The 22520-nt window shown below is 55.9% G+C and overlaps 9 protein-coding genes across 9 annotated transcripts; 3 read left to right on the top strand and 6 right to left on the bottom strand.

Moving 5' to 3' along the window:
- Positions 1–161: 161 nt before the first annotated feature.
- CLUP02_16466 (uncharacterized protein) lies at positions 162–7734 on the bottom strand (the record flags this gene model as incomplete). The annotated part of the gene is made up of 9 exons (XM_049295388.1): positions 162–5578; positions 5629–5716; positions 5778–6363; positions 6422–6517; positions 6689–6952; positions 7017–7225; positions 7282–7321; positions 7392–7484; positions 7550–7734. The coding sequence occupies 9 exons, from the start codon at positions 7732–7734 to the stop codon at positions 162–164; spliced, it is 6978 nt and encodes a 2325-aa protein (XP_049152535.1).
- Positions 7735–7913: 179 nt separating this feature from the next.
- On the bottom strand, positions 7914–8334 carry CLUP02_16467 (uncharacterized protein; the record flags this gene model as incomplete). Its single annotated transcript, XM_049295389.1, has 3 exons — positions 7914–8073; positions 8133–8150; positions 8249–8334. 3 exons carry the CDS (start codon positions 8332–8334, stop codon positions 7914–7916), a joined length of 264 nt encoding a protein of 87 aa, XP_049152536.1.
- Positions 8335–10864: 2530 nt separating this feature from the next.
- On the top strand, positions 10865–11795 carry CLUP02_16468 (flavin-nucleotide-binding protein; the record flags this gene model as incomplete). The annotated part of the gene is made up of 2 exons (XM_049295390.1): positions 10865–10931; positions 11005–11795. The coding sequence occupies 2 exons, from the start codon at positions 10865–10867 to the stop codon at positions 11793–11795; spliced, it is 858 nt and encodes a 285-aa protein (XP_049152537.1).
- A 327-nt stretch (positions 11796–12122) lies between these two features.
- Positions 12123–13986, bottom strand: CLUP02_16469 (spermine/spermidine synthase; the record flags this gene model as incomplete). Its single annotated transcript, XM_049295391.1, has 3 exons — positions 12123–12527; positions 12594–12897; positions 12959–13986. The coding sequence occupies 3 exons, from the start codon at positions 13984–13986 to the stop codon at positions 12123–12125; spliced, it is 1737 nt and encodes a 578-aa protein (XP_049152538.1).
- A 1105-nt stretch (positions 13987–15091) lies between these two features.
- On the bottom strand, positions 15092–16524 carry CLUP02_16470 (mandelate racemase/muconate lactonizing enzyme domain-containing protein; the record flags this gene model as incomplete). Its single annotated transcript, XM_049295392.1, has 2 exons — positions 15092–16288; positions 16366–16524. The coding sequence occupies 2 exons, from the start codon at positions 16522–16524 to the stop codon at positions 15092–15094; spliced, it is 1356 nt and encodes a 451-aa protein (XP_049152539.1).
- Positions 16525–16793: 269 nt separating this feature from the next.
- On the bottom strand, positions 16794–17451 carry CLUP02_16471 (uncharacterized protein; the record flags this gene model as incomplete). The annotated part of the gene is made up of 4 exons (XM_049295393.1): positions 16794–17093; positions 17130–17171; positions 17246–17332; positions 17398–17451. 4 exons carry the CDS (start codon positions 17449–17451, stop codon positions 16794–16796), a joined length of 483 nt encoding a protein of 160 aa, XP_049152540.1.
- Positions 17452–17997: 546 nt separating this feature from the next.
- On the bottom strand, positions 17998–19005 carry CLUP02_16472 (uncharacterized protein; the record flags this gene model as incomplete). The annotated part of the gene is made up of 1 exon (XM_049295394.1): positions 17998–19005. The coding sequence occupies one exon, from the start codon at positions 19003–19005 to the stop codon at positions 17998–18000; it is 1008 nt and encodes a 335-aa protein (XP_049152541.1).
- A 960-nt stretch (positions 19006–19965) lies between these two features.
- Positions 19966–20856, top strand: CLUP02_16473 (uncharacterized protein; the record flags this gene model as incomplete). The annotated part of the gene is made up of 5 exons (XM_049295395.1): positions 19966–20021; positions 20085–20179; positions 20240–20367; positions 20464–20568; positions 20647–20856. 5 exons carry the CDS (start codon positions 19966–19968, stop codon positions 20854–20856), a joined length of 594 nt encoding a protein of 197 aa, XP_049152542.1.
- A 232-nt stretch (positions 20857–21088) lies between these two features.
- On the top strand, positions 21089–22384 carry CLUP02_16474 (uncharacterized protein; the record flags this gene model as incomplete). Its single annotated transcript, XM_049295396.1, has 1 exon — positions 21089–22384. One exon carries the CDS (start codon positions 21089–21091, stop codon positions 22382–22384), a length of 1296 nt encoding a protein of 431 aa, XP_049152543.1.
- Positions 22385–22520: the final 136 nt, after the last annotated feature.

Here is a 22520-nt window from a genome sequence, read left to right on the forward strand (position 1 = left end):
CAACCTCGCAGAAACAAAAAAACGCTATGTAAGAAGGACCACTGATTTCTTCGTACATCGTGTCACCGATTTCCTTTCCCTGAGACCACAAATCTCAGATCCTGTTCTTTCCTAACTCTGGATATCCTTTTCCAATCTTTTGTCCAAACACAACAATTTTCTCACCCGAACTGGATAATCAGCTCCTCCTCCACAGACTCCTGAGCCACGTCCTCCGCGATCCAGTACCGGTTACCACCCAGAGGCGTGACGCTCCTGCTTCTGAGCTCGGCGCCGTAGACGTCGTTCCACATGGCCTGGCCGTCAAAGCTGACGAGGCCAAAGGTGGACGGGTCGGTGCTGGTACCACCCATCTTCTTGGTGCGCTTGATGCGCAGGCGGCGGGATTCAGGGTCCTCGGGCTTCATGGGCGTCGTGTCGTGCGCGTGGCGGCGGGGCTTGGTGGGAGGGATCCACATGATTCCCGTGTCTTTGGGGATCGTGACAACGGGGGCGGTCCAGAGGGGCACGACGGTAGAAGGAACCGAGGCGAAGAAGATTGGGTTTGCGACGGCGGGGTCGCAGACTGTTGTCGTCGTCACGGAGCCTGCGAGGGCCGGGTGCGACGTCGCTGCGTTGAAGGAGGATGAGATGACGGCCCGGTTGAGAGCCTCTGCCCACTCTGACGGCGTGGAAGCCTTGCGGACGAGACGCGGTGAGGGGATCGTACCGATGGCCTCGTTCAGGGCGGCTTTCCATTGCGCTGCCGTCGCTGTTGTGCGGCGGAGGGGCTCAGGCTGGGTAGATTGCGGTTGAGCGGACATTTGGGACTTGAGGGAATCCCACCATGTCGGTTGCTTGACGGCGGGGACCTCGGGGAGCGGCTCAAAGTCGGACACGGCTTCCTCATCGTCGGATCGTGTTGATGCGGTGTCCAAGGATGGCGTGGAGCGGCCAGACGAGGCGCGGGAGCTGGGTCTAGCGACGGCGAGGGACATCCAGTCTTCGATGCGGGTCTCTGCGGGTGTAGGGGCCCAGAGGCTGAACGACTCGAGCTGGGGCAGCTCCTCGGACGTCACGCGGGCGGCGGAGGGCATGCCGAGGCCGACGGGGAGTGCAGAGGTTGTTCTGAAGCACGCGCGCTTGTGGCTGGGGTTGAACAGGCCGGTAGACTCGGTGTAGACGACGGCGGGTCTAGCAGCCCACATGGACGTCTTCTTGCTCTTGCGCTGCTGCTGCTGTTGCGGCTTGCTCCAGAGGGGAGTGTTGGACTGGGCCAGCTTTTGCTTCTTCGCGGGCGCGGTCCAGAGAGAAGTGCTGTGGATGACGGCAGGCTCTGGGAGACGCTCGCGGACGCGGGCAGGGGCGCTCATCTTGTCGAGGTAGCTTCCCCAGACACGGGCATCGGGTTGCGGAAGACCTGTTGAGGTGCGACGGCTGATGAAATGATTTGGCTTAGGGGTCCAGAGAAGGGAGACGGGTTCCGGCGAGGAGGCAAAGTCCTCGGCGGCGATGGTGATGACCATTGAGTCGTGCTTGGGGTCGTCGTTATCCTCAGCTGTCTTCTCGTCTTCGGAGTCTTCGTACTCTGACTGAGAGCGCTCAGAGATGTACTCCTCGGCAAAGGACTCTGGGCGGTATGTGATAGGCTGGGGGAGTAGACTGTTCTTGGACGGGACCTGATCCGACTGGAGTAGACTGGCGATTTCCCAGAGGGTGGTCTCGTCGAAGCCGTCGTCACTGTCTTCGTCGTCTTCGATATCAGACACTTCGTCGTCACCTTCTTCCTCGTCGTCGTAGTCGTCAAAGAAGGAAGAGGAGTATTCTTGAGCTTCGAGTTGCTTTGCGCGAGCTTCTAATGCGGCACGTACTGCAGGTCCACCAGTTGACATAGTACCGGGCATAGCCATAAACATATGACTTGGCCCACGCGGTTGACCGGTGGCGGTGTCCGACTTCTCGCCCCAGGGGAACTGGAAGATACCGAGCGTACCTCTCTTATCAGGAAGGGGTTGCGGGCTCTCAAGAATATCGGGCAACAGTGTGACACGCTTGCTACGTCTTGGTGGACGTTGGGTCAGGGGACGCTGGGGCTGTTGGAAGTTATCCTTGATGGGCTCAGGGCTCCAAGAGACACGCCAAAGTCCGGAGGTGGGCCGCAGCTTCTTAGCAGCAGTGTGATCGGGCTGCCAAAGTTGCGAGCTCACGATATTTAGGGGATCGGAGACCTTGCGTGTCGCAGGGCGAACGGAGATACCAGGTAAGGTGTCGCCATTGGGGGAAGTAACTTTAGACGCGACGCCATGGTTTGCGGGAGGAGCCCAAAGCAGCGGTGGTTCGCGCTCAAAATAAACTGGCGAGTCGGGTTTCCACAGACATTCTGGGGGTGCGGGAGCTCGCTCGTTCGGCATGAGCCTCGCGAGTATCTGAGCGTTGACACCGTCAGCGCCGTCGGACTCCTCGTCGGTGTCCGGTGGGGTAGGACTGCCAAGCTGCAACGCCGCAGCAGTCGCACTCAAGGGCGCTTTTGAGACAGACAAGAAATTGAGGTTTCTCTTTGCCAATAGTTCGGAAGCGTTCTCCATATACTCCATTTGAGCATCCGCAAGTCGCTGTTGCCAGAGACTGGTGCGGTTGTTGTTGGTGCCGTCAGAAGAGAGGGAAGACGCGCTTAGCGTCCTCAGATCTTCAGACGACGACTTGCTCATGCTGCCCATCCGAGCGCGGCGGGAATTGCGCCGGTCTAACGCAATGTTGTTGCGCTGGGGAATCTCTTGCAGCGACTCGTCAATCTGGGTAAGGCTTCGTGAGTTGACAATTGCAGACTCGTGTTGCGAGTTGCGGACCGACGTCGTCCCAACTGTCGACATGGAGTCCCGGCTGAGACCATGCTGCATCTCGTGCCATTGGTTCTCTTGCTGGCCCATTTCAGCCTCCAAAGATTCCAGAAGACGAATTCTCTGTCCTTGGCTTTCGTACGAGTCGCGGTTCGGCTGTTCCAGCTTCTTGAGTTGCGCTTGAATCATTTCGTAGGCGTGTTGCGGCGACTCCAATGGAGAAGGCTCTGCGGCGTGCATCACGATCGCGTTCTTCTTGACGGGAGATCTGAGCTGGAGAGCTCTCGGAGGCGGCTGTCTGCGCGACTGCACCGGCTCCTTGCGCTCAGTGAATGTGATGCTCTCGTCGCCGATGCGACGATGCCAGCGAGCACCTCTGTTTGCGAGGCTCACCTCTGGAAGATTGACGGGGCTTTCGCGAGCCTCTTGCGGGGCTTCCACGTCTCTCTCATGCTCAATAGATGCATCGAGCATGATTGTCATGACCTCCTTGCCGTCGTTGTGGCTGATCATGGATAAGTCGCGAGGCTGGATCCAAGTCGGCTTCGGCATGTGCGTAGCCTCTTGGATGTTCACCGGCGCGACAGGTGAGTGAATGGATCCCCAGTTTGTCGTGGTCTCTTCATCGCGAGTCCTGACCGTCCTCGTCTCGCTGAACTCAGAGAGACTAAGGTTGCGAACCGGAAGCACAGGTGATGACTGGCGCTTTGCTCCATCGTATGCTCGCTTGATCTCCGCGGTGTCGTTGACAGGTAACGCAGGAATCCAAGAGTCGTGCTCATCAGGTCTTCCAGTAACGACGGAGGTATCAACGCTGAATTTGGAGGTGTTGCGAGGCAGATCTGGCCGAACTGACTCTTCGATATCAAGAATACTCTGAGTGCGAATGGACGTCTTGGTCGAGCGATCGGACTGCTTGGACTGATCCCGACTGCTTCCTGATTCCCATGCATCTCTCTCATCACCTCCCGAGTTGCTCGCAGGCTTAAAGGCCGAGGGAACCATGGGCATCTCGGGAACTGGGGTTCTGGGCTGGACGCCCGCCTCAGAGTTGCCAAGAGCTCCCGGGAAGAAAAGATCCATCTTCTCATCGAAGGTCATGCTCTTGGTGTCATTTGGCAGTGCGCGTACAGGATGGTTACCGGCGCTCTTCGGTGGTGGTGGCAGAGGTGGCAATTGAGTCGGGCTGCCAGGATTCGATAACAGAATTGATTTCCTGCTCATGATGGAACCACCTGACTTGCTCCGCCTGTGATTAGGAGAGTTCTCTGCTGGGAAGATTTGACGGTCCTTGCCCTGCTGTCTCGGAATCGGGCGAGGTCTATGAACGACGGACCCTGATGACTTGAGCCCTGGCCCAGGAGACTGCATATGAGGCGTCTTGGCGGCCTGGTTTGAGGCTCCCTCAATGATGCTTCGCACTGCCGTCGGGTCATTGTACTGGATCTTGTTCACGAACATGACAGTCTGCTCCTGTTGAACTGCGTCCTTGGGCAAAGGCCTCATGGCCATCGCTCTAGGGTTCGATGGCAGGCCACCTGTCGGGCGTCGCTGTAAACTGCTGCCACCAGGTGTCTTGGGCGAAAGAGGTTTTTGCCTGGAGGGACGGATTGTCGGGTCAACGGCGGTCTGAATCGGCCAGGTTGGTGGTAGATCCGGCTTCTTGGTAGGTGACATCAAACGAGCGGCGCTCTTGGGTGGAGGCGGAGGTACGAGGCCAAGGGGCGGTGATGCAACTGTGAATTCGGTCGCAGTAGAGGATTTCTGGCTCACGGAACGGTCGAGGGTCTTTTGCGTCTTCTGGCTCATAGTCCTTTCCACAGTACGCTGGCTGGCTGATCTGTCCATCGTCTCAAAGGGGCTCAGGGGTCTTTCCGGGCGTTGTGGCCGAGGCGGAGAGATGCTGCTCACAGGTGCGGTCTGCGGGGGCGTGACCGGTCTCTTTTCGTTCTCGAGCTGCTGGAGGGTCTCTGGCATTTGCCTGGGGGATCTGCGTCTGATTTCCTCTACGCCGGGGGACAGCTGGGCGGACGAAGTCGTTGCGGGGGGATTCGACATGAGCCCAACCGATCGGAGTTGTTGCGGTTCCGCAGGAGGCGACTTCAGCCCAACTTCCTTCCTCTTTCCACTCTGAGCACGTTTGAGAGCCTCTTCCGGAGTAATCGCTGGGGGCTTGGGAGCCGGGCGCTGCGCGTTGAAGCTCGAGTTCCTTTGCATCGAAGTAAAGTCGTTGCCTCTCTTCTCCCTGTCGTTCTTTGCGGCCGTGGCGAGGTCGATGGTGGCGATCTTGCTCAGGGGGTTCTGCTCTCCGCTGTCCTGGAGGATCGGGTTGGATATAGCATTCTTGATGTTCGAGCCCGGTCCAATTTTGTCGAAGATACTCCGTCCCTTCATGATGTTGGGTCTCGCGTCCATGCTCCTGCTTTGCCTGGGAGGTGCCGTCTGCGCCCGAATCGGTGGGAAGAGCTGGCCCTGCACGGGAACACCGCCTACACCGGTAGATGCCTGACCCGGAGCGATGCTAGGCATGGTGGGCAGAGCGCCGCCGCCGACACCTCCACCAAAGTCAACAGGTTGGTTGAAAGTCGTGACAGTAGTAATTGTGCCTCCTTTGAGGTCCTCGTATCGCGACGGCGGGTAGTCAGTGTCTGAAGTTGAGAGGTCTCTGCTGGAACTGATGTTTCGTGGGGACTGGGCATCCGGATGAACTTCTTGCTTTTGGCGAGGGGGTAGCAAGACTCCCAGAGAGCCTGTAAGGATGCCTGGGAAGTTTTAGCAAACAAGCGCAGCGAGTCGAAGGCTCGGCACGTACTGAGAAGGATTGACAGGCCAGTGGCGGGAAGAGCAGTTCTGAAGATCAGCTCAATAGTGTCTATGCCCAGAAGCATTGGGATACTTGTCTATCGAGATCATGTGTGATTAGTATTATGATATGTCAAAGCAATGGCGTGTAATACGTACCGCCGTCCAGAGGGCGAGGGCGCCAATGACCCAGAAGATGGCCTTCTTCACCGGCACACTCGTGATGCCAATCGAGTTGGCTCTGAAGGCGAGCGCAGCAATCACGGCAAAGTCTGTGACCATGACAACAGCACCGATAGCCAGAAGATCATTCCTGGCAACGCAAACGGTGGCAATCTGAGCCTTCTGGAACCCAACAAATACGCCGCCCAGAATAAATCGCACGCCGAGGACCGCCTGGTAGACCATGGCGCTCGCCGGCGCTCTCGCGTTCGCGTTGATAGCCCATAGCAAGAACTGCTCGATGGTGAATCGGGCGAGTTGATCGAAGATTGTAGTAAAAATTACGGCGACTTGACATCCGGCAGTCGAGGTTGGGTCGAGGGTGATGCCGGTGAAGTCTATTTGAGCCCACAGGGCGGATGATACAAGGAATGTGATGAGGACCAGCCTCAGGCCGTCCCGAAAGATCTTTGAGCCATGGCCCTTTGCTAAAGGAAAGACGGCGGGCGTCGCGGCTTGGATGACGATTCCACTGTGAATCAGGATGGTTAGCGCAAATGTTCTCCCTCCGTTCTCGCGGTTCCTTCCTCTCTTCAGTTGTCTCCCATGCCCATGATCGTTTCTTCCATGCCTCTTTTCACATTTGAGGCTCCCAACTGTCCCTAACTGGCGTCGACGATGGAGGTGATGACGGGTGACTAACAAGGTAAGGGCCGAGACCAAGGCCTGAACAATTCCTGGAATGAACATTTCGTTTGTCGGGGCCGCGGGCCGGCCGGGAGGAGAATCGAAAAAACCCAGTCAATGGGGGAATGTTGAAGGAAAGAAAAAAGTCTTAGTGAAGGAAACGAATCATTGTGAGAATGCCTCGTACTATGGTTGCATTCCACGATCAAACAAAGACAAACATGACAGGAAAGATGCCCCACGATGTACACACGAAGTGGCAGATAGATAGTATGAAGGATGACAGGACGGAGATGTGTGAGGGCGCGCGGTAGGACGAGCAGAGGCGGATGTTCTCTCGATACGCTTTCGGGGACGCACCAGAGTGGAGAGCGAAGACGGGGGGCACAGACGAAGAGGGAAGGAGAACAGAGTAGCCGGCAGACTGACAAAACGGGAGGGGGGTGTGTGCAGATGGTGGAAGGCCAGGTACGGATAGCCAGGGACTTAGAGTAGATTTGGATGTGGTAGTGTAAAGAAAGGTACGGATGGATGGATGGATGGATGGACGGTGATTCTGCGGCTGCGGCTGCGGCTGCGTCTACGTATGGGCTACCGCGCTGGAGCAAGATGAGGGAGCAGGAAGACGTAACGCCAGGGACACACGATGAAGAGGCACGGAGGTCAGAGAAGACCAGCAGTACCAGCAGACGCTGCAGACCAGAGTATCCGTACGAAGTACCCGGCCTCGTCTCATGGGACGGGCATACTGTGGTAGCCTATTTCCAAGGTTATTCTCGGTATGGGGGTTCTGGGGGACCCGGCCAGATGTTACCTCAGCGGATGGTCTAAGCCAATCCCAGGGCCAGAATCGGCTGAAATGATGTGTGGTCCTTCTGAAGAGTCGAGTTGCAAAAATGAGATACTTGACAGTAGACACTCGACAAGCGTACAAGTAGTGTAGGAGGGAAGAGGGTCTCAAACCGGCCGTGGGCAGGGTGCTGTGAGAGATCTCTCGATACGTCGTTCATGCCGGCACTGGCCAGGGGCGGTGATTGGGCTGGCGGCAAGGCTGACAGGGGTTAGAACCTTGTTCTATCCACCACGACGCCGTGGCGTGCGTCGACTCTGTTTCAGCGTCGAAACCCACGATGTTCGGGATGGAGGGGTCCAGGGCCGGCCAGAGGCCCCATTCCATTCCATCCGTCTTGACTCTTTTCATCTTCTTTCTTTTTCTGGTCTTTGGGTCTGGTCCAGGGTGTCTGTCTGGCCGGTGGTCTCTTCTCATCTATAGCAATTCGCCTCGTGTCTTTTGGGACCTAGGGTGGTTTATTCTTGTCATCGGAACAGGAAAGTCAGACCCTTTTTGTGGGGTTTTTTCTTCTTAGCTGGTATGGAACAATTTGGACGGACTCGTGTTAGTAGCTGGAAATAATACTAGAGCAGCGCAGACCTTGACAACACTTGTTATGTCCCATCGTCATCGTCCAATGGAGTAGCGATGGTTCGTTGAGGCTCAATTTTGGGGCTAATCGACCCGTGGACTTGCAACAAGGAGTCTCTGAAGGTCGGCGCTTCGTCGAACAATTGTGCAGTACTCCGTAATACCAGAGTGCAGAGGAACATCCTAAAGACCAGAGATGATACCTAGACTCGGCCAACTGCTGGCCATATGTGGTAACACACGCACGCAGCCTGCCCTTGCTGTTTGACAATTGACGTCTAACTTTGCCGCTGGCCTCGCCACGAGGGAGGGGGAGAAAAGAAGGTACTAAGGTGCATTCCTCGCATCAGAAACCTACCTGCGCTTAGCAGAGGAGAGAGGCCCGAGAATAGAACCTTTGAACGACGCAACGGTGATTCCCCTGTGCAGCCCGCGTTTCTCCATTGGAATTGCAGATGTCCTGGGACTCCTGGTTGATCGAAACATGAAGAGTCGAACGCCTTCTCTCTGGAAAGCAATCGCCTTTTGGCAGAGCTATCCTCGGTTCTTGGGTGACATGTGTACCCGTCATGCAGCAAGGCACCTCGTCCTCGTCCTTTTCCTCGCTCGCATTCTCTCTCACTCCGTCGACGAGTGCAGCTGTACAGATACACCTGCAGCGGGCAATTAGGTCGAGCCGTGGGAAAATAAGGAGAGGTAGGGGAGAGCCAGCTGCGGTCCAGGACTCCAGGGAATCGGATGGCGGATACAGGGAAGAAGCCGGTGGCGCCAGGGGCACGTCTGCAGCAGCTCAGACAGTCGACTTTGGTGTGGTGGACTGGAGAGAAAAGGGCTGAGGTATCTGAGTCTGTGCGATTGTGAGAGTCTTCTTGCTCTGTTTCCGTAGTGTGCTAAAGGCGATGGATGGTCACGAGGGCGTGAGGAGGGATTTTGGGTGAGAGAAAGGAAGGAATGGGAGATTCCAAGTGTTCCTTGAGATTTGTCAGGGGCTTCGATGTTTCTTGGCGCACCCTCTACAGTGGAGACAGCTGGCAAGGGTTCCCCTGTGACGGCGGAGGTTGCCCACGAGGGCTAGATTCAAGACTCAAGATTCAAGACTCAAGATTCAAGAGACAAGAGTGCCCTGCTTCCACAAGTTCCAGTGATTTCACCCTCTGTGAATTACGTGCTGCGAAGACCGAGGGCACCAGCTGATTAGTAAAGGTCGGATGGTCCCAAAAGGCTAATCAATCAAGCTTTGGCCGCCCAGCTATCCTGCGTTTCGGCTGCTACCGAATCCGACCAGCCGCTCAACTTCTTACACCACCAACATCACCGACCATTCGTGGACATTGTCTTGACCGTCACTCTGTCTAGTGCGGTGTAGTACACCAAGACCAAGACATCAAGACTCTTTGACTCTGCGCGGGTATGCGGGGGGCGGCGCAGGTACGCAGCGGCGCCACTGGCAGGTAAAGCAACGCAAGACTTGTTTCTACCGCCTCTGCATGCGCCTTTGTTTCCTCAACTTTCCTTCCACTCGGTTCCCTCTGTGCGTTTGCCGTCAAATACCCTGCAGTAGCCTTAAGAAGCAGGTACTGTTTCTCTAACGATAGATGCCCGTGAGCGCGCCCGGAAGACATCCTACCGATATGCCATCAATGAGGCGAAGTTGTGCGATATCATGTAAGATAAACCACACGTACTTGGCTGTATAATGACAGCACACAAAGAGGACCAGCGCCTCGGCTTCAGGAGATTGAATCACAAGAGCCCAGTGAGGCGTGAAGAATAGGCAAAAAAAACTCCTGCCCGTAGACGTAGGAATAAGATTGCTTCAACGATTCTTTCCTCTCATTCTTCCAACTTTGAAGGACTCGGGGACGCACCAAAGCATAGCAAACAAACCTTCAGGTCCTGAAGCTTGTCCCGTCTGATGGCCCCAGGAGACGAACGTGATCGCCATCCATCATTTTACCCCGCCCTCAACTCTAACGCTTTTCTTCTTCCTCTTACACGTACATACAGATGATGGTAAACTTTGCAGTCTCGGGCATCGGGAGTAGCCCAAGGTTTTGGAACAAACGTTCTCTGGAAGGAAAGAAACCATTTTTGCCGACTTGAGTCCTGGGGGCGAGGATCAGGCTCAAGTCCATCGGGCTTTGAAAAGACTGGTCTCGCTATGGCACTTCTTCCCAACGGCATTTTCAGGCTTCGAGCGGGTTTGGGAATATTCTCTTCCCCCGCTGACTCAAGCGATAGATGAGACTACCTGTTCCAACACTTAGATGCCAGTCACGAGATGTCCGGTTCCCATCCGTAGAGCCGTGGACCATCCCACATCAGCGAGAGCCTGACCGGGGACGCGCCTCCACACCTTATCCGGTAATTCCGCCCCCGCCCGCTCACTTGGGTCCCGCGCCGCTTCGTCCACAGACGACGACCGCAAAGGTCATCACTCAAGACAAGCACTCCTTAGCACAAGATCTTGCATGGCCGCTAGCTCCTTCGCGCCACACGTAGATGGTCATTGACAGCGGGAGCCCCGACAGACACCAAGGTGGCTGCTTGGACCTACTCGATCTAGTCTGGCGTGGGACTGCAACGTGTGCAGGTATGCCGCTTGCCGGTGCCGCTGAACCCCTCCCTCCATGATCCCGCCATCACATCACCTCACCTCACTCCGCATGGCTTCTCTTCCTTTCGGAGCCGGGCCCGAAAGGCATAGTGAACCTCACCCGGCCCGGTTCGCCCCAAATGAGTCAATAAGTCTACGCGGGATGACGGCGGGCGTAAACGGCGTGTTTTCTCTTCGTCGTGTCATTGGATCGGCGTTTCTTGTTATCAAATTGGAGAAGGGGGAATGATAATACAAAGAGAGACAGACAACCTCGAATAGATCATTTAGTAGTGCCTCTAGAACTAGACGTTTGTTGCAACACCAACGTACCAAACAATCTCATCAATCATCTCAACAGGAACATAGCATCCAACCATGCCTCGCACTGAACTCGAGTATCCCAAAGAGCCATATGGCACCGTCAAACGCTACAGCCCGCGTGGTATGCCTCACTCTCACTCTCCCTCTCATCTCACAACCTTTTCACGAAGTCATCAACTAACACAACCTCACAGCCTCCTACGCCCTCCGCACAATCCACACCATAATAAACACAAGCCCAATCCTCCACGTCTCCTTCAACGACCCGCGATCCCCCTTCCCCACGATCCTCCCCATGCTCGGCCAAATGGGCTCCTTCTCCCGCCCCTCCGCCGACGAAGGCGACGTCCTGGACCTCTACCTCCACGGCTACGTCTCCTCCCGCCTCATAAACATCTCCCGCCAACCCTCTGACGCCTCTCCTACGTCCACCTCTACCTCTTCTACTTCGTCTACTTCGTCTTCTCCAGGCCTCCCCGTCTGCATCGCAGCATCCCACCTAGACGGCCTCGTCCTGGCCCTGACCCCCAACGCCCACAGCTACAACTACCGCTCCGCAGTCCTCTTCGGCCACGCAACCCTCGTCTCCGACCCCGCGGAGCGCCTCTACGCGATGCAGCTCATCACGGACGGCGTCGTCCCAGGTCGCTGGGAGGCGTCCCGCGTGCCGCCCAATAAGAGCGAGTTATCCTCCACGAGCGTGCTCAAAGTACGCATCGCGACGGGGAGTGCCAAGATCCGCGAGGGGCCGCCGGGGGACGACAGGGCTGATAAAGAGGATGCGGAGGTTACGGGGAGGGTGTGGACCGGGGTCGTGCCGGTCTATCAGGTTCTTGGGGAGCCTGTGGCCGGGCCGTATAATGAGGTGGCGGAGGTGCCTGGGTATTTGGGGGAGTATGTGCGGGAGACGAATGCGGTGGCGAAGGAGGCTGCTTTTGAGGCTGCTAGGAAGGTTGTCGTGAAGAAGGAGGGTGAGGATGAGTGAGGTAGTATCATGGAGATGAAGGATGAAGGGACTTCGACAAGTAGTGCAGAGTGATGAGTTGATGGGATACAGAAGGCATGCTAAGGACATGTGAGGAAGTGTGTGATAAAAAGCGGTTTCATTTTGTACTCAGAGAACAGTTTCTTCTAGGTGAGCCTGGTAGTTGGGGCACGCAGCTCTAACTCATTCCAATATAATTACACATGTCGGAGTACCATATGTACAGAGAACAAGCACTCCTCATCTCCAATGGAATGACTGTTCGTCAATTCCCACCCTTGATCCGGACTTTTTTGCGCAAACACCATTTCCCGACAATAGGAACAATCACCACAACTCCCAAATCTTATCCGGCATCACAACCCGCATCACCTCCCAATGCCCCAGCGCGCTCTTCTCGTGCCATTTAGTCAGCTGCTCCGTGCTGTTATCCCTCAAGATCCCGTAATCCCCCTGCAAAAAGTGCTTGGGAAACACCTCGTGCGCCGGCATCAGGAACGCGCGGCGGGTGCGGCTGCCCAAGAAGTCGTCTTCAACGGGGGCCCTGAACTTGAGCTTCCCGGACGTCTTTTTGCAAAAGATCACCATGTTGGTAAAATCCTGGCCCTCCTCCTCGATTTTCTCCGGGGTAGGGTGCTCCGACTCGCGGAAGATGCGGCAGGAGGGGAAAACCTCTCTGATTGTGTCCACGACGAGTTTGGGGGCCGGGTGGAGGAAGTCGCCGGCGTAGTTCTAAGACTAACGTGAGTATATACGAACTATACACAATGGGTTGCGTAAACGAAGGACGTGACTCACAATTGCAATGGCACCGTCTGGCTTGAGGAGCGAGTTAAGGCCCTGAAGGAACTCGAGGGTGAAGAGGGGTACGGGCTCGGCGCCGCCGGTGAAGACGTCGTGGACAATGTAGTCGAATCTCGCGTCCGGGTTGTCGGCGAGCTTGCGCGTGTAGCTTACCGCGTCTGCGATGACGGGTGTGTGGTTGGACGGCAGCTGGAAGTACTTTGACGCAAACTCGTGCACGACGGGGTCGATCTCGACAATCGTCGTGTCGACGCCGTGAGCGACCAAAGCCGCGGGCGTAGTACCGATACCAAGGCCGCTGGTTTGTCATTAGTATTTTGTTCTCCAAGGTCCCTTGCCAAGGAAGAGCAGCGACTTACATGTTCAGAGCCTTGGCCTTGGAGTCGGGAACAGCCTTGGTCGTTTTGACGAGCCGAACAGCCTCCAACATGACGAAGACACCATAAATAGGCTCCGCGACGCGAGGACCCTTGTGCTTCACCCACTCGCCACCGAGCAGCGAGTGATCGCACCGCATGACACGGTACCCGTGCTTGATACTCTCCAGCACGGAGACGTACCCCGTGACGGACTCCTTGCGATCCAGCAGGAACCAGTTATCCGCCTGCAATGTGGAGTTGAGCGAAGCCGCAGCCATGGGCGTCAGCGTATGTGGGTTCAAGAACGCCGTGTGCAGTACGGCCGGGACGGCGAAAAGGAGCAGCTTGGACGGGGCGTAGACGGCGTATGCGGCGCCCAGCAGCGCCTCGAGGCCGATGCGCGTCTGGAAGAAGGACCGGCCGACGTAGGTCTGCAGATAGTCACCCGACAGCGTCTCGACGAAGCGGAAGAGGCCCCAGGAGCCCAGACCCGGCGCGGCGTCGGCGAGGAACTTGGGCAGCTTGGACAGGCTAACCTTCTCCATCTCCGTCGCCACGCAGCTCACCGAGATGACGATGAGGGGGAACAGCGTGACGGCCTCCATGACCAGGGGACCCCAGTACGCAGTCAGCAGAGCGCTGGTCTGGTAGAGGTAGTACTGGATCGCGGGGACGCAGAGGGCGACGACGGGCAGCAGGGTGGCCGGGTTAAACGGCAAAGTGCGGTTAAGAACGACGTTGCCGGCCCAGCCAAAGAAGCAGGCGACCATGACGAGCTTGGCGTGGTATATCGAGGACGGAATGGCGCCGTAGACGGGCGACATGGCCAGCTGGGAAACATTGCTGTAGATGGCAGCGAGGGCGATGAGGATGGTGGCCTTGAGATACGCCGAGGCCTGCTGCTTGTAGAATCTGCCTCTGGTCTGGCCCTTTGCCTTTGCCGCGAGGCTCTTGAGCTCCTTTTCGAACCGTTCGGGCGTGAAGCCCTCGGGAGCGGACTCTATCTTGACCGTCGACTTTGGCGGCATCGTTGTGAATGGGAGGGTGTGCGTGTCCGGGGCTGTTGTGTGAGATAGAGTGAGTGAGGTTGTCGTGGGATGAGACGCGAGCTGAGTTAGTGAGTGACGATGAATATATTTTCAATATACAAATACGAATTAACAAACGCTGAGGATGAGCGCCCAGGAAGCTCTCCAAGCGATTCGGTGGGGTAAAATATGGAATAGAAGGTATGTTATCAGGCAATTTCAACAGCCTGCTGTCGAAGATCTCTTGGTCTTCCTCTTCACCCTCGCGCGTGGCGTGTTTCTCTTGAGCTCAGACTTTCTTCAAGACACATCGACTTGCGATGCGACACAACGCTGTGGGCAGGAAGGGGGTTTTGTCTGGTTGCCGTTTTGAAACGTCTCCTTATTTGCTCCGTATCCGTAGCTCCCTCCTTAAAATCATTTCTGGGGCCACTTGTGTGGCGCGAGCTTCGGATCTGTGAGCTTTGCGTGGCTGACTGATTGTGTATGTGGCGGTGCACTGCTTACTCTCACTCTTCAGTTACCTTATTCACAACATTCACCTTGGGGGCTTTCTTAACCTTCACTTCCACTCTCTCACATATTATACCAGATATAATCAGCCAAAATCACAAAAGATCCAGGATCAGTATCTCATAGAGAATTGTCTCATTATGTAGCTATTGTGACGGGATAGAGAGCCTCTAGACTCATTTCTATACAAGATGCCATCGTTGCCCTGCGGAATGGTCCCTATGACCAAACCCCCTTTTTGGTTCGCAAGAAAATCAATCAAAATCAAACGCTAGATAGTAGGGATGGCCACAGAGCTGAAGCTGCGCCATACAGGATGCCATCGTTGCCCTGCGGCCTGGCTCTGTTCGCCAGACCCCCCGAATTTTTTGGATTGTTGTGCCCAATTGCACAGGATAGCCATTTGAATTGGCTATACAGGATGCCATCGTTGCCCTGCGGACCGACCTTCTTCCCTGGACGGACCCCTTTTCTCGTAAGTCGGTAACACAGGATGGCCGGCGGCTGCCGAGCCATGCAGGATGCCATCGTTTCCCTGCGGACGAGCAATCTATACTCTGCTCGACCCCTCCAGAGTCGTAAAACTCCCGCTTTAAATCTTCTCTCCCTCAATAATGGGCTTAGCCTCGTCGCTGGTCCACCAGCTGACGCCCTGCTTGCCGGGGTAGCTGTACTGGTCCATGCTGTCCGCCTTCATCTCGACGCTGTAGCCGGGCTCGGTGGGTGTCTGGTAGTACCCGTCCTTGATGACGGAGGGGTTGAGGAAGTGCTCGTGCAGGTGGTCGACGTACTCGAGCACGGAGAGCTTGCCGCTGACGACGACGTAGTCGATGGTGCTCAGGTGCTGGGTGTACTCGGGAAGGCCGACACCGCCCGAGTGGGGGACGATGGGCACGTTGAACTTCTTGGCCATGAGCAGGACGGCGAGGACCTCGTTAACGCCGCCCATGCGGCAGGCGTCGATCTGGCAAATGTCGATGGCGCCCGACATGAGGAGCTGCTTGAAGATGACGCGGTTCTGGCACATCTCGCCGGTGGCGACGCCGATGCCGTAGGGCTTGAGGGCCTCGCGGATGGCCTTGTGGCCGAGGATGTCGTCGGGGGAGGTGGGCTCCTCGATGAACCAGGGCTTGAACTCCTTGAGCTGCTTCATGTACTCGATGGCTTCGGGCACCGACCAGACCTGGTTGGCGTCGACCATGAGGATGTTGCCGCTGTCGTAGCCGATGACCTCGCGGGCGATGCTCAGGCGCCTCTTGTCCTGCTCGACGCTGCTGCCGACCTTGAGCTTGAAGTGGCGGTATCCCTTGCCGAGGGTCTCCTGGAGGAGGCCCTTCATCTTGTCCTCGCCGTAGCCGAGCCAGCCGGCGCTGGTGGTGTAGGCCGGAACGGCGCGGCTGTTCTCGGCGTCCTTGATGCGCTGTGCCTTTGTGGGCTCCTGCTCCTTGAGGAGCTGGATGGCTTCCTCGGGTGTGATGGCGTCGGTGATGTAACGGAAGTCAATGCAGGCGACAAACTCCTCGGGAGACATGTCGGCGACGATGCGCCAGACAGGCTTGCCGAGGACCTTGGCCCACAGATCCCAGATGGCGTTGACAACGGAGCCGAGGGCCAGATGGATGACACCCTTCTCGGGACCGATCCATCTCAGCTGGCTGTCGTTGACGAGGTATCTCCAGGTCTGGCCCCAATTTGAGACGAGGTCTGACAGCTTCTTGCCCTTGATTCTCTCAACCAGGTAGTCGATGGCCTTGCAGACGATATCGTTTCCTCGTCCGATTGTGAAGGTCTGGCAAGGGAGAAAGAGGGGTGAGCGACTTTACGAGACTGAGATGGATTTGGGATTAGGGAAAGGGGAAAACATACCATGCCGTGGCCAGAGTACTTGGAGTCGGTCTCGAGAATGCAGTAGGCGGCAGAGTAGTCACCAGCAGCGTTCATGGCATCGGAACCGGTCTTGTCCAGGGAAGTAGGGAAGCGCACATCGCGCGTCTGCCACCCTGTGATGGTAATATCGAGACTCATGATGGGCAACTGTCCAAGAACGGGAATAATAAACAACTAGAGAGAAACACGGGCCGTGATTCTTGGAGAAAGGACAGTAGACAGCAAGAAGATTGGAGGAGGGAAGAGGGAAGAATAGAGGGAATTACTACACTACACAGTAACGGGCAGAGAGATTTGAGACCTTTATAGCCTCCGACGATGCGTTTCTTCTCCCACCTTCCCCTCCCCGCCTTTGCCAATGGCTAGACCACTCACGGGCCACAACCCTCTACTTTTTTCCACCTCGCTCACTTTGTTGCCTTACCCCGAGTCTGGAGTTTGGGCCGGAGGCAGAGGAGGGGATAGTTGCTCGTAGCAGCAGCATGAGGGGGAGACGGAAGAATGGAGGGGTAGGGGGAAGGAGGGGGAGGGGCCTTCAGTGGAGGGCTTGGAGGGGCATGCGCCGGAGAGGGTCCCTTTCGGTGGGGCTTGGCAGTAGAAAACAACCCGGCCCAGAGACGGCGTGCCAGCGCGGGGGGTTCGCCAGGCCGAGCCGGCTTCGGACCCATCCCCTTTGCGGCCTCTGATTGATGGAAGAATTCCTCCGCCTGGATAAGTTAGCGTGCCTCGTGCTCGGTATACACTCCGCCAGACCCCCAGGCCTCCCAATTCTGGCCTCTAGCCTTCTACTGCAGATGTTGACGATGTTCGTGGGTGTTGGGTGGGGGGAGCGAATGAGATTGGAAGAATCCGATCAGACAGGTTCTCTACGAAGTAGTTCCCTGTCATTCGGGGTTTGTGTGGCTGGAGAATTTGATGTTGCGTCCTTAGCCGTGATGAATTTCATCTAACGCACGCACGTAGGTAATTCTCCGTAAAGTATATGCAGAACGGCTCTAGACGGCATCTCACCGCCAAGGGTTCATTCACTCTGCGTTTGCGCCCATCGAGCTGACTTGGCGGCATTGGCGAATAAAGTGCCAGACAATCGGATTTCTCGCACTTTGGACTATACCCATAGTTGTTCTCTCAAAAGGTTGTCCCTTCAAAACGTCTGTTCGGTAAGGTTGTGGTGGTGAGATGTATAGTTGAAAGGGCGCCAGTTCAGTGTGTCCTTTAGCTAGACCCGCGTCCTTTCAGATACCCGAATACTCGAATACTCTCACGAACCTCGTGATATTCTTACACTTCTTCCGTTTCCATCTTGCAAATCCAGCCGTAGGATTTACTTCATACGTGGCTGGCTTCGGCAAAACGCTGATAGAATCGTTCAGTCACTACTGGCTATAGCTCTCCCATCGGGATCTCCTTGACCCGGTCTTCAAGCTTGACGTAGGAGAACGCAGTTGTGTGTATTGTTCTCTGACACCGGATCAAATTCTTGATGTTGACTTTAAGATCAACAATGACCATGCGAAAGACAAGGCATGGAGCTTGCATATCCCGCCAAAGATGGTGCACGATGCAATGTGGGACTTGGCAGGGGACCCAAGGGCGGCATACCCGTATCATCTAAGGCGATTGCTGCCAAGAGAGGATCCTACATCTGCATGGCACTGTCTCGCTCTCTAGTGCTTGGGTGAGATGTTCTTGATGAATGCCCTGGCTGACGGTAGGGGTGAGACGCCTACGAGCTGATTCGAGAAGCTCGACGACCTCTCCGAGACCACCGGACCGCGCCACTTGCTCGGCCGAGACTTCAAAGTACCGACGGTTTCCACGTTGGAAGAGGTATTGTGTCTGACTACTTGTATCAACCTCAAAAGACGCCAGGTAGTCCTCTAGTACAGTGTCGGAGCCTGCGTACATCGGCACACTCCATCGATTACCCCAAGCGGGCCACGGTTTCTCCGCCTCCCGCAGATGAGCCGGATCCACGACAACGTAGAGAGCACGGAGAGTACGGGAGCCCCACAAGGTTAGCAGACCGTTCAAAGCCTCGGAATTGTAGAATGAACTTCGGCCATCAGACGGGCCGACTTGGTGAGGCCCAGGCCAGGCGAGAGCCAGACAGCGCAGCGGTGTTGGCACATGAAGACGAAAAACGCCGGCAGTACTGATCAGACGGCAGGGCCACTGCCATCCAGTATTGAGAATGACGAGATCCCGCATGGCGTCAACTTCCATGTGGTATGCGCCCAGGGAATCGCCACCTCGAAGTATGAGGGTGTAGGAGGATGAATCACCGCCTCGAAGAAGAAATGGCTGAGAGGGTTTGATGAATTTGAGGGCGCGTGTTGCTACACGATAGGATCGATGGCAGGCGAAAAGCATGCCAAAGAGAGTGGACATGACGCAGTCGCGATCCGAGAGATGAGGGGATCCAGAGGTGCGAAGTCTGTAGAGAAGAACTCTATCTTTGACATTGTAGCGGTCGATGGAGCCATCCTCGGTGCGGCCCATAGGATGGCGGGCCAGTTGAACATGGAAAGCGGTTGGGGCGGGCGGGGGAAGGGCAGCCTCCCAAACCTTGTCTTGCAGCTCCAGAGGTAGATTGGGGAAAAGAGCAAAGTCATTCATGGCTTATGATGATGATGATAAGGTGAGATAAGGTATTGTAGGGTCGTGTAGGTGGTGTAGCCAATGCCGATGCCAATGCCCATTGACTTTTAGATGAAGGTTGATGGATGAGATGGCGAAGACGGATGATTGTCGTCCAATGCCGGAGCGCAGTCCGGGATGCTTGGACAATGTTGGAGGGGTTCGGGAGGCGAGTTTTCGGGATGGCTGTCGATCTCGGACTGCTGAAAAGGTTTGTTGGTTGAGAAGGCGAATGGATTGCAGCTGAAGATGGGGAGGAGGGGAACAACCGAACAACAGACGGAGGCGGTAGGGCGAATGTTGGTGGCTCGAGGACGATTCAACGCAGACAAGAGAACGCGGGGAAATTTGCAATCGTTGATTGGCTCATTGTGGCCACGGCGTTGGGATGTGTAGCCTCGAGGGGGAGGAGGCAAGCCGCGAAGGGACAAAGTGGCGGACGTAAGATCAGGGTTGAAGGTGGCACGGGTAGGAGGATGTGGGAACTGGGAATATGTCACTACTGCGAACACCAAAGTGGTGAGGCTTTTCGATGACATGGGCCAATCCACCACACGGCTACGGGCAAGACGGGAGCCTTCCGACTTTCCGCCTGCCCTTTGGTCTTTGCCTGACCCGAGCGCCTGATTGTCGATAGTAGGTACGTACATGGGGTTCCTACGTACTTGTATTCATCAGTACGTACACTTTCATGTAAAGTAGAGAGAGATGCAGTTGCAATTTCTTACCATCAGCAACTTGCAAAGAAATGTCACCACAAGATCATCAAGAGAGGACTTCGACTGAGAATCACTATAAAGAAAACATACCATCACTACGATAGGCTACTCGCAAGATCTCACCACTGCTCCCCCGATGCCACCCGTCTAATCTCTGACCCCAACTCCGAACTCACTCCCGCTCACCGCGAACCATCCAACATGCCGTCCATCCATTGCAATGGCAGCCATTCTCACAGTCACACAGCCCACCGTTGAGCGAATGCGAGTTGAGATGTGACCCCTGCCAGCGATCGGGACAGCCCACCAACCCCCCAGGCCACATCCCTGACCGGTCAGAGCCTCGACCACCTTTTCCCTCGAGTTTCTTGGGGCATATGTTGCAAAGGTGGGATACGATGACGTGGGCTCAGCAAGGATGCCCTCGACGTTCCGTCCTCTCCATCCATGTTTTTTCTCAACCAACTAACAGTGACTGACTGACTGACTTGCAGTGACTGCTCATGGCACACGCCGCAAACACCGTGACACCAACAGACAGAGCGGGATTTTGAACGCTTCGCCTCGAGTCTCGACCTTCGGGTGGTTCTTCTCCATATCCACTCTCCACTGCCACTACTGCGTAAGGTAGAAGAAGCAAACAGGAACGCATGGCTACCTTGTCCAGGCCCAGCCAACTGCGATGTGTTGTCCCAACCTCACATCATTCTGAGCTTAGCTTACCCTGCCTTGCCTCGCAGACGCAGCAGAGTTGAGGCATCTCATTCTTACCCTACACTACCTTTCCTTGCATTCCCTTGCACTCCTTGCACACACCATCCCGGTATGCCCTCCTCTGTGACCTCTTTAACCTTTTTGCTCTCCCACTGCCCGCTTCATGCCTGGTGGCCCGCTCGTCCAGTGGGAATCCGGTTTTGAGCTCTGCCTCGTCGAGTTCTCAAAGCCTCCATCATCGTACATGCATATCCCGACCTCCATGCGCGTGGATACCTGCGCTGACTCTGCCTTTTGCCCTCCTCCATGCTATAACAATCCCTCCCTCTTGCTATCCCCTCACACCCACAAACCAACAGATGCATGGAACAGCCCATTTTCTCACGCTCAATTTTGATTCCCCGAGACGTCATTTGCCGCTTACAGAGAGTCATGAATTCAGCAGACTGCGAACTTGAACCAACCCATATATGACTTGGTACAAACCCTAGATAACTCTCCTGCCACAACCATTGGTATTGCTACACTACCAGACCAAAAAACGGCTTAATACCGCTTCTCATCGCAGTATTCTCTCACCCAGCGTAGCCTTATCACTTTCCCACAATAGCTACTCCAACCAGAACAACATGGATCGCCGTCCTCATGCACAGTCACTGGCACCGCCAGCCCCAATATCAAATAACCCGCCGGAACCTCCACAACGCTTACGGCGCAGATTGCAAAAGAAGCTCCTGTCCATCCGACGTCCTGCACCTATCGACCCCGTGGCATCAAACAAACTCAATACCGGGGTGGCAGTAGCTGCCCAGCAAGCCGGAACCATCGGCCAACCTTCCTTGCGTTTGTCACCAGACCTGAGCGATGCAAAATGGCACGCATATCTCGGAGACAGCAACGCTGTGCAAGATCCGACATCAAAATCGCAATCAAAACCACAGTCAAAATCACAGTCAAAATCAAAGCCCCTACCAGCGAGACCAAGAACCCCAGAGAAACCACGAAAAGTCTCATTCGACACAACACCACCAGCGCCGGCCATCATTCCAGAATTCTCACACCTCGCCGTCAGCAATTTAACGCCGAGGCCCTCTCTCGACAGCTCACTCAGCTCACCGACCTCGTCAATTAGCACGAGATCGAGCATGAGACGCCATGCAAAGACGCCCATCTACGCCATTGGCCAGCTGGAAAAGGCAAGCTATGGGAGGAGTGCCAAAACCGCCGAAAAAATCACAAGCGTCGACCTGATTGCGAACCAGTACCGAGATCTCCTCGAGACCCAGGACGCCAGCTCAATATACACTGACGCCCACTCTGATCCCTTCCCATCACGACAATCTTTGCACAGCCAGATTTCCTCCTCCACCACCCGGTCACGCCACAGCGCCGGCGAGACACCCGCAGAGCAGCTCCGCCGAGACATATTTTCGCCGGCACCGGCGCCGTTGCGCCGTGCATCGGCGGCGTATCCCAGGTCACCGCGGTCTGATGATGGTACGCTGGTTGCATTCGATGAGGAAGCGATCTACTTCAAGCCCCTGTCATTCTCACCAGAACCGCCGTCGACACCCCCGCCCCCGCCGCGGAATCGCGCCCGATTGAATCGCAATTCGTCCTCCCAAGGAGGGTCGAATCAGAACCTGAGCCTGCAGATTGCAATGGACCTCTTGACGCGTGAGCTCTCGACGAGCATGTTGGACAACTCGCACAAGACGGGGACAGACGTCTCGTCTCTGCAGGTCTGGGTCATGATCGAAGCCTACGAGAGGCTGAGGGACCAGGTTCTAGAAGCGAGGAGGCAGACAGATGACGCGCAGAACCTGGAAACGGTGTTTGATACCTGGTTGAAGGCTCTCTATAACCTTCATGACCAGATGACGAGTGACGCGGCTTCTCGCGGGAGCAACTACGATGAAGCATAATCGGGGCCAGGAAACAAAGACGGATGACGGATGATCTACTGTTAGTTAACTTTGGTACGGAAACACCCGCAAGGTTAGGGCCACGGCGTTGGAGTTGAAATAGGTTCGGACACGGCATGTCTCTGAGTAAGAGTAC

Source organism: Colletotrichum lupini, chromosome 9 (assembly GCF_023278565.1).
Source record: "Colletotrichum lupini chromosome 9, complete sequence".
In the NCBI taxonomy this organism is placed as follows: domain Eukaryota; kingdom Fungi; phylum Ascomycota; class Sordariomycetes; order Glomerellales; family Glomerellaceae; genus Colletotrichum; species Colletotrichum lupini.